This window comes from Apostichopus japonicus, chromosome 4 (genome assembly GCF_037975245.1).
Source record: "Apostichopus japonicus isolate 1M-3 chromosome 4, ASM3797524v1, whole genome shotgun sequence".
Taxonomy (NCBI): Eukaryota; Metazoa; Echinodermata; class Holothuroidea; order Aspidochirotida; family Stichopodidae; genus Apostichopus; species Apostichopus japonicus.
This window is the reverse complement of record NC_092564.1, coordinates 25,820,373-25,831,083: the sequence shown is the minus strand read 5'-3', so window position 1 is coordinate 25,831,083 and position 10,711 is coordinate 25,820,373. Positions and strand designations below refer to the sequence as shown.

Here is a 10,711-nt window from a genome sequence, read left to right as displayed (position 1 = left end):
TGTATTGTTAATGAAACGATCTCAAAAAGTTCTTCTCTTCAAGCGTATTTTAAAGGATTGGTTCAGGTGTTTGACATGTCTATTTTGTATGAAAGAGCACAAAAAGACAAAAAGAACAGTGAAGAAACTACCATGATAGCATGCTCTGTTAAGGAGATATGACACTTTGAAGATACCATTTTTTTTTTGAAAACGACTGGTGTAGAAAGACTTACTGTGAGGGTGTGACGTCACATCCTCACTTACTTAACATTTGTGAATATATTTCTTTAAAAATTATTTACATTTTTTAACACATTTGAAAATAATATAATCAAAGATTCTTCAGATGTTTAATCTCAAATACTTCCTTTGACAAATATGAGATCTCCTGACATATCTTTTGGTTGAAAGTCATGAAATCTCACAAAATATTTAGAGAAAAAAACAAAGACTTTTCAGGAATGTGAGGATGTGACATCACAGCTAGTCAGATTTCAGCAGTTTCTACACAATCTGATAAAACTTTACACTTGAATATCTCTTTAACCGAAAAAGATATTTGAACAGTTTTTTCACCATTGTGTTTCTTTTATTGTCCTCTTTCATATAACATAAATATGTATGACAACTGAACCAATCCTTTAATCACGAGAAACGTATGTTGCAACGCAACTATAGTTCATATAAGTATCATGCAGTTGATATATGGAAGGGTTATACCGGTATCATCCATGGAAGGGTGGGGGGGGGGTAACCCATGAGAAGGGTAGGGTAAGATTGTGGGGGAGCAGAAGAGGTATGCTCGTGGACAGGGGTGAGGAAGAATTCCACTCGGGTTCGTAACGTACGTCAAGACATATACAACCATCTATAGGGAGTTCTTGAAGCATCGGTTCGGAATTTTATGATAAATCCCCTTTCATTAGATCCATGTTTCTTATATTGAACAGGAAGAAAAACACAAGATAGCCTATTGATAAGTGCGATGATTAAACTGAAATTACCATAAACATTTTTATTTTATTTCTTCAAAGACTGTGAAAAGCTTTAAAAGAGAAGCAAGATATTGACAATGCTACGATCTATATAGGCAGTACGTTAAGTTTAACTCTACCAATATTTCGAGACTTGAGGAAGTCTTGGAGAAAAGGAGATGGATTTGGAAAGAAATGAAGTGTTTTTAGAAAAGGAAAAAAGTAGTTACGGGAAAGAATATCTGCCGTAACTTATAAGACAAGATACAAGGGAATGTCAAACTTGCTTTCAATAAGTATACCACGACGAAGGGGGAGTGTGGGGGGGGGGGGGTTGACATAAATAACGATATGAAATTTTTATCCCAGAAACTCCTTACTTCATGTATAATGGCTGTATACGATCATGTAGCAACTCCTTGGTACCACGTACAGCTTCCGTTTGTTATAGATATCTAGAATCCAACTTTTGGTTTAATCGAACTATTTCATCAGGGCTTACAGTGACGTCATGTCTCATACTGTAAACAGTTCAAAGGATTGCGCAGCGAATGAACATCCCTCCCAACCTCCCTACCGATACATGCCCAGGCAGCTTCATGATGTATAAATTAGTTTATGATCGTTTTTTAACATGCGGTAATAGATTTTAAATTAGTAAATATGTGCAAATATTGTGTTCAACTTCAACGAGTTGCATTGTTTATCGAAACAAGGGTGCCATGTACATACCTTTCGGTTAGTATTTGCCTATATCTCTGCGTGAAAGTCTGTATCAGTAAATCTCTGTATTAAACTCAATGGTACAAACTGTGCAGAGCGATATAGGTAGCCCTATCAACTATTCTGTACCCTCCCATAGTCCCATCCCTTCCCCCCTCCTTTCCAACTCCCGTGCCCCTAGCTTCGACCCACCTACAGTCCTAAGGGATTATTTAATCGATAAGGAAACATCCTTATCTGCATACAACGAACACTGTTGGAAAGCTTGTTTTCAGTAACTCTTATAATATTAACTCTGATCGGTTGGTTCATGTCAACTGATCATTGCCTATACGCATTACATATGCAATTGACGGATGTTTCATCGGTCCCTCACAATATCCCTCGCAATGAGTTCTTTCATAATTTCGTTTGTTCCTCCAACGATTGGCATTACTCTTGCGCCACAGAAAGCCCTGGCCACGGAGTACTCCCACATGTACCCCCATCCACCGTGGAGCTGTACGCCCTCATCACATACCTTGACAACAAGATCAGTGTTACTAAAATTCAAAGCAAAAAATATTTGTTTCATAAATATTATTATAAGTGATATAAGTGATAATTTCATGCATTCTGAATGGTATGATAAAATTATAGCTATATTTAAAACCCACCTATTATGGACGGTCACATGGTTCTCCTTGACGTTACGTTACATGCAACTACGTTGTGACTCAGAAGTGGCACGTCATCAAGTATTCGTACAAATCACCATTTTCAATATAACTACTCGACTAAAGACAGCCGCATTGGTGTCACGTGCCAGTTCAGGCCACGAGGACTGTTATGTCACCCCTTCCCTTGAAGTCTTAAATCTTCCTTAAATAAGTTGTGAAAATGAGGATACATTATTTTTTATCCCATATTTCCCGGGCCTGCTTATTGACACCGGATCTCTAGCCCCCCCCCCCCCCCCTCATGAGTGCCCAAATCGCCAGGTCTTCACAACTTTCTATGAACCGTCCGAATTGAGTTTTAATAGGCGTCAACCATCGAAACTGTATAAAAAATCAAATAAATATTGTACTGCATAATAGAAAAAGAGCACATTAATGTATGCTATATTATTTTGTTTTATTGTCAGTTCTGATATAATTAACACGTTTCACTTCTGGCGTCTCTTACCTGTATTTGACCATAGAGGCCGTGACGGTATCCAAGTGTCCGTCCTGGTACATCTGTGTTGCGGCGTCAGTGAAAGCTCTGTTCACACATATCTCCGTCTTAAGAGAAGCTAAACGGTGTTGAACCGTCTGCAGAGTAGAACATGTTGATATCAACATAGGCCATATTTATCGTCAATTAAAATTAATACTTTCTGTAGATTTGTTCTCTCATACTCTCAACGTTGCTATAGCCCATGTATGTAGGCTACATCGTGTGAATTGGGTTAAGTCCGTTAGGCAAGAGTCTGCTTTCAGTTATTTACACTCTAGAAATCATATATATGTCTCTGTTGTAATCTTTCCTACAAAAGCAGCATTTTTTGGGCCAAATCTTTTACAGCCTTTACAACCTGGTAGTACCGTAAACGGCCGTCTATAAGGCAATACGACCAGATATGCTAACAATGAGAGCTGATTCTGAATTACATAAACCTCTCATCGAAAACGTCAATAAGCAATACAAAACCACATTAAAGTTGTGTACATAAATTAACCTGATTTGGATTAAAACGGTTGATGACTTTCTAATTAGTACTTATCTAAATGGCTCTCCACAATGGCTGTAAACACGATAAATTGCATAGGCTAGTTATATCAGTTAAAGGGCTATTCCACTGTGTGTAAATATACACCATATAGAACTGTAAGTTACCTGTAATTTTGACAACGTTTTGCCAAAGGCCTTTCGCTTTTTCACGTAATCACGTGTCATTTCAAATACAGATTCAGCCAATGATAATGCTCCAAGACCGATAGTTAATCTTTCTCTCGGGAGTTGTTCCATGAGTTTATAGAACCCTTTATTAATACCCGTCTCTCCTCCTAAGATGGCGCTGGAGGGTAGGCGTACATCCTCAAAGAAGAGTTCAGCCGCATCCTATATAGAGCAGGTAAAATATTTAAAATTAGTCCAGCCATATCAGGCTAAAGTATAAACTCTCCTTTTATTATCACATCACCGGATTTCAATGAACAGAGCACAATGCTTCGAGGCAAAGGAAATGCTGGGAGGTGTGTGTGTGTGGGTGGGGGTGGGGGTGGTGGTGCGGAGGGTGGAGCTGCCGAGGAAGGTGGAGGGTGGGGGTAAGAGAAATACATGAGACATACACACACAGTTCACCTATATACTTAATCATTTCTCACCGATGATTTTTCGCCAATCTTTTCAAGAATTCTTCCTTTGTTAAATCCAGGAGTACCAGCTTCAACCAAGAACAATGACATACCGTGAGCCTTTTTGCTAGATTCCAAGTCAGTAATGGCTGCCACTATTACGAGATCAGAGAGGTATCCATTACTGATAAAGACCTGCTCAATAAACAAGAACAAAATATATAAAATAACACGTGAATACATAACAACGACTTTTTAACATCCATTTTTTATATGGTGAACGGCGCGTATCGGTCATTGCGCAATAAATATCACATGTTGACAAAGTGCAAATTCTGTGTCGCGCCTGCACCCATGTAATAGCGGGACAATGCCTTCCTCCCAACCAGAAATCAACTTAAACAATAAATTATAATGACCGAAACGAGAGATGTTTAACTTTGTAGAATTTTCGTATTTTCGTATATTTTAGTTCCCATATAGTGTAATATATACGTTTTTGTCATCATACTTAAGTATTGTGGCTCCCGGATTTGATACAAAATATCAATGTGGCTTTCATGATCAATTAACGTGCCCACCCTTGTCGTAAAGTTACATTTCCTTAAACAGTTTAGGAAATTTGTAAAGACGTAGAAATTTATCCATAAAAAGATCTGATATAATATATTCACTCACATATAAAGGTATATTTGTAAACTTTCATAACAGACGTATATGCCTAAGGCTAATTTGCTTATTGGAATCGGGCGGAAGCAGCTATGGCTACTTGAAACTTAACTACATCGGGTTATACAATTTCTATGATGAAACTCCACAAACTATTTTTTTTTTCTTCCCGTCTTCTAATTATTTTCATTTCTTATTCCTATTAAGTTGACCTACTTTGCTTCCGTTTAGAATCCAATCATCACCCTCCTTCTTGGCGTAGGTTTTTATCCCCTGTAGATCACTGTCAAAAGAAAACGTAAAAAGGGAAACTTCATTTGTAAAGGTGAAATCAATAATGTCATATATTGCAGTAGTTCCATATAGTTATATCAGTTTCATAAGAGGTCATCTCTATATAGCTGGGGTGGGCAACCTGCGGGCCAAATGCGGCCCGCCAGTGATTTTTTTGCGGCCCGTGAGAGGTCTCAAGAAAAAGAAAAACAATCAATCTATTTAACATCATCACAAAAAACGAGCTAGATGCTTAGAATTTATCGGCACTAAATGATGCTGTCAGGTAGGCCTATTATCCCCATTAATTATCAACTGTACTGTATTGACATTATGTTTTTGTGAATACAGATTAAGTTCACACACTTATTGCTTGAAAGTCCTCCGAATCAAAGGTTTGAAATCAACAGCAGGTCCTTGGTTAGGTGCGGCCTAGTCAATTTTTCACTCCTTATATCTGGCCCATTGATTCAAAAAGGTTGCCCACCTCTGCTCTATAGTCTCCTCATAAGAGCGTCTTCTTATTCATGTATTAATATAAAACACTCTATAAGGTTGATACTGAATTTACAAAAAAAGTCAAAAGGGTTTGGGAAGTGAATGGGGTTAAGGGTGTACTATACACATAGAATTTGCCAATGAAAATGAGTGCATAACATGCAGTAGTGTCATTCATTATGTCAGTGGCGATCGTGACAAAACTGGCCGCGTGACGATAACTTCTTTTTGGCCAGGATGATCGGTTTCTTTGTTTTTTTTCGAGAAATCAATCAACTGGTCTATATACGTCTAGATAATGTTACACTATTTACCAACAACTTGATAATCACCAGAGTAAAGGTTAACTCGGGGCCCGGGGGTGGGGCTAAGAATCAGATGCCGCCCTAAAGCGAGCAATTGCGAGCCTGCACTGTTCCACACATCTTCTTGATATTGAACCTATCAATAATATAATATTTTGTGTGCTGTTTGTACCGTTTTTGCTTGATTAAAGTCGGGCTCATTAGGCTCAAGGACCCTGTGCTTCTCCCCTATCAATCCACTGGCGTTACAAATAACATATAACAATAAAGCATGTATATAGTTCAACTTTCTGTCAGCAGGATTCGTGGATGGGTTTCCCATTTTCTAGTAATACAAACATGACGCACCAATTACCTGCCAGCAGAGGGTTCCGTCATTGCTACTGCACCAACGATGTCTCCACTGACCAGCCTCGGTAGATATTTCTCTTTCTGTTCCGGTGTACCGTATGTACTGATGTAGGGAATAACTACCTCGTTGTGCACATAAAGGCTAGCCCCGATGTAACCTAGAAACATTCTGTATAAATGAAAACCAGAGCATAGAGAAACTTATAAATAAATGCTGCACAAACCATGTATGCTTACTTGTTTGAAAGAGATATTCAATGGACGGTACCACTATACAAATATTACGTACCTATATAGGTCATAGTAAGATTTTCATTTAACATTTATCAGTTGTAATTTAGTCTTTAGCCTGAGAACAACACTGACAAACAAAATGGTTGTTGCTACTTTTCAAGATCACTGCCAAACACATGTAATTAATTAAGAAAACCAAGTAAACCATACAACCTGCAGTTATGAGAAATGATTTCGTGTAGTATATTCTATAATCAATATTATTTCGTATGATATATTCTATTATACAACACCTAATTGTATTCTGGTCATTTGATTGGTCAATTGCTCGTTGATTGCATGCAAAATCCGCTCTATTCCACTCTATGAATAGAACCATGGGTTATACTTTTTTGGTAGCACTTTTTTCAATGGTAAGAGAGCAGAGAAACCTGTCTGTTCAAATCAATCTGTTGCATGAGTGCATTTTACCCATCTTAATATAATATGTTGTATAAAAAATTCGTTGAAAGATGTAATTTGTTCCATTCAACGAGGCGCAGCCGAGTTGAATGGAACATTCCATCTTTCAACTCATGAAATATTTGCACTATTGCACTCATAACCATTCATTATTTGGATACTATAGCATTAAATTTAGTATACTCACTGTTCTTCGAGTACAATGGTTGAAGAGATGAAATCCCCACCGATACCGCCAAGTTCAACCGGTAAATCGATACCGAGGTAACCTTGCTGGCCGAGCTTCTTCCAGAAGATATCCTTATCAACATGACCCTGTTTCTCCCATCTGTGGTAGATAAGTTTATGGACGGTGTAATTAATCTGCTTAATTTATCGGTTTTATTAAGTTTACCTAATTAATTAATTAAGGCAAGTCGAATTGTGTGTAATCGTTACACGAATGCCAAGCTCGCTTCATTAGAGGAATAACTCAAACAAAAGACATGATATCATTAAACATTGTTTTGCTCAGGAAAACACACACACGTATACACGCAATCTTGGCAAACTTGGCACATAGCCAAGACGGGGCATGTGCCCGTGTCCATGCCTCCCTCACCATGTTGACCGACCCCCCCCCCCTCCACCTCTTATTCGCCAAAACTGCCAATATAGTTGTAACGACGATTCGGGTACAGTACCGTGCTGATAGTGCTGTCCGTACATTCTTGTATCAAGTAAAATATTGTCTATTTTAAAGGGTTTGATTCACAGCCATTTGATTCACAGCATTGTAAACTCCTACATCTTGCCAAATGGTGACACCTGTGCTGGATTTGTTATTACAGTGTAGCGTCGTAACTTCATAAGTTACAGAACACAAATATTGCAGTGCCCCTACTTTCATCTTTGGTGCCCACGCCCATGAATCAGAATTCCTGTCGATAGATGGGGTGTGATGTCTAATAATATTTGCACACTTCAGTTGAAAAAGAGAACGTTTTGGGGGAAATAATTTCATTTAGGCCTACTAACTCACCGATCCTGATGTGGAGCTAACTCGTCTGTAAAAAATCTCCTCACATTTTCTCTAAATATGTCATGTTCTTCTGAAAATATACGCCTGGTACCGATATCAAGTAAGGATGCTGCTTGGCTTATCTCTGGTCTAAACCGGCGCATGCGTAGATACAAAGAGAAATAACAAGCAGTTACATGTTATTTTGAAAGTCATTAATACGGAAACTTGCTGTTACTCTTGGATTAATCAAAACTTGGAAAGATAAAATATTTCGCGTGAAACTAAAACTTTACAATATAACTTTCTATGTAACTTCTGACTCTCCCAATACAGGCATCTATTCCCTTGGAATGAACGCACCTGACGTAACACCGTCAGGATCACGTGGTTAGTTTAGTTTAGTTTACTTTAGTTTAGTTTAGTTTACTTTAGTTTAGTTTTAGTTTTAGTTTAGTTTAGTTTAGTTTAGTTTAGTTTAGTTTAGTTTAGTTTAGTTTTAGTTTAGTTTAGTTTAGTTTAGTTTAGTTTACTTTACTTTACTTTAGTTTACTTTAGTTTAGTTTAGTTTTAGTTCAGTTTAGTTTAGTTCTAGTTCTCGTTTTAGTTTAGTTTAGTTTAGTTTAGTTAAGTTTAGTTTAGTTTAGTGTAGTTCAGTTTAGTTTAGTTTAGTTCAGTTCAGTTCAGTTCAGTTCAGTTCAGTTCAGTTTTAGTTTAGTTTAGTTTAGTTTAGTTTAGTTTAGTTTAGTTTAGTTTAGTTTAGTTTAGTTTAGTTTAGTTTAGTTTAGTTTAGTTCAGTTTAGTTTAGTAGAACAAAAGGATCAGGCGGGACACTCAAGTCCCCATCAAAAACCCTATAGGAGAGAGAAAAAAACTTAAACACTCAGACCCGATTACAATGCTTAAAGTGCTTGTCCAAAGCATTCTTAAGCCTATTCACACTACTTGCAAGTACAACTTTCTCAGGCAAACCGTTCCACTCATTCACAACCCTATTAGAAAAAGTTATGCCGAATATTTATCCTACTTTGTGACTTTTGGAGTTTAAGACAAGTACCTCTGGTACAACTACTATTAGCAAACATGAAAAAGTCAGTGAAGGATAAATTGTCAAAACCATATACACAATCTTGAAAACCTGAATCAAGTCACCACGTAACCTCCTAAGCTCTAGTATGGTGAGATTCAACAGTTGTAACCGCAATGGTTACATGCTCGCTGCAAGTATCAAGTAGTTAGGTATAGTTGTCGTGACGTTTATTATAAGTATGTTACAAGGTATTGCTATATGTTAAATCAGAGATGTAAAGATATCATGCAGTGCGTTCATTATTTGAGAGAGGCAGTAAATGTTTGTTGAGCATAGAGCAGGGAGTGACCAATATTTGACTCTCTAGCAAATTTGCTGACAACTAATTAAACAATTTGGATAGAGATTTCTACCTCGGATGTTTGAATTAGTTTTTCTAATAAGAAGTTCAAATCAGACACGTGACGTGACAAATCTTTGTAATCAAGATTTGAAAATTTTCAAAAAACGTTTACAACTATTATTAATCATCAGGCTGACTGCATTCTTCATATACAGTTTCACGTATGATAAAGAAGACAAAGAATGTCATAGAAGAATGTCAAAGGTACAGAATTAATAACTATGTTTACCTACCGTGTTGACAACAGGCTGGTTAAACCTATAGTTTGAAATCTTGGTAATCTTTGAAACAGAGATTTTCCGACAGATTTAACAATACACGGTGTCGCCATGATGCTATACAACCATATGTATATCGTTACATTATGTAAGGTGAATATAGTTAAAATCAATTTTACAGCACTTCTGTGTAGTACTATAAACTGTTTGTTTACCCTTCCCCTGTGTACATAAATAAAGTCCAGTCTTATATCAGCATTTATTTCTATAGTAACCGATTCCTGCAGATTGGAACACAGCCTGGCAAACAGAGAGACACAGGGAAGGGGACATAGATTGGCACAGACATCGGTACAAAGATTGACACACAGAATGACACACATGCATGCTGGGATACACCGGCACAGACTGGAACACAGACTGGTAGACAGAGAGACACAGGGAAGGGGACATAGATTGATACAGACATCGGTACTAAGATTGACACACAGAATGACACATATACTGACATACACCGGTGCAGACTGGAACACAGATTGGCAGACAGAGAGACACATGGAAGGGGACACTGATTGGCACAGACATCGGTACAAAGATTGACACACAGAATGACACACATGCTGGCATACATCATGGTCTATGGACAGGCACATATACGGACACAAATACTTAAATAAAGTTTGACACACATACTACATACAAACTGACATGTGCACCGACACAAATACTGACACCCTGTCTGGTGCTGCCTGCCACAGAATGTTGCAAAGATTTGACACAGGCTGGAAAAACCTGCTCAGCGTAAAACCCAAATCTAAAACGGTACTATATATATATCGCGGTATTTGATACACAATACCGTACACAATACCGTTCCATTTAATAGTTCCATTGAACAGATTCTTTATTTTGTTCCCGTTGGGAGAGACAAGGGTATGTCGACAAGGAGGTATTCTGGTGTCAACTCGGTGCTCAGTGATATATCGGTGTCTATATCTCCTTTAAGGCTAGATTGATAATGACGTCGGCTCCTGAGTGCAAGCCTAAGTATTATCCCATTGTTTTAAAATTATAATAAATTAAAACATGTTTATGATTAACTTTATAGAAACAGCAGATCACTCTTGAATGACATTAGACAAATCCATTGTCCTTGACAAGTTGTAATACATTGTGTAAACATGTTCTTTGAGCCCATATAGCTATTATATACGTTGCCATTGACTTTTGTGACGTATCCGAGGAACTGAATTGTGTGTTAGACTAAG

General features: G+C 37.6%; 1 protein-coding gene across 2 annotated transcripts; it reads right to left on the bottom strand.

The window, feature by feature from the left end:
* Positions 1 to 54: 54 nt before the first annotated feature.
* LOC139966943 (long-chain specific acyl-CoA dehydrogenase, mitochondrial-like) lies at positions 55 to 10,459 on the bottom strand. 2 transcript variants are annotated; one of them, XM_071970444.1, is made up of 9 exons: positions 10,315 to 10,459; positions 7,814 to 7,942; positions 6,980 to 7,120; positions 6,101 to 6,265; positions 4,886 to 4,952; positions 4,031 to 4,195; positions 3,540 to 3,764; positions 2,847 to 2,974; positions 55 to 2,221 (listed from the first exon to the last, which is right to left on the bottom strand). In XM_071970444.1, exons 1-9 carry the CDS (start codon positions 10,320 to 10,322, stop codon positions 2,041 to 2,043), a joined length of 1,209 nt encoding a protein of 402 aa, XP_071826545.1. In that variant the 5' UTR covers positions 10,323 to 10,459; the 3' UTR covers positions 55 to 2,040. The 2 variants fall into 2 exon arrangements, with proteins under 2 accessions (XP_071826545.1, XP_071826544.1); XM_071970443.1 differs by lacking the exon at positions 10,315 to 10,459 and adding an exon at positions 9,459 to 10,053 and having other exon boundaries at positions 56 to 2,221.
* Positions 10,460 to 10,711: the final 252 nt, after the last annotated feature.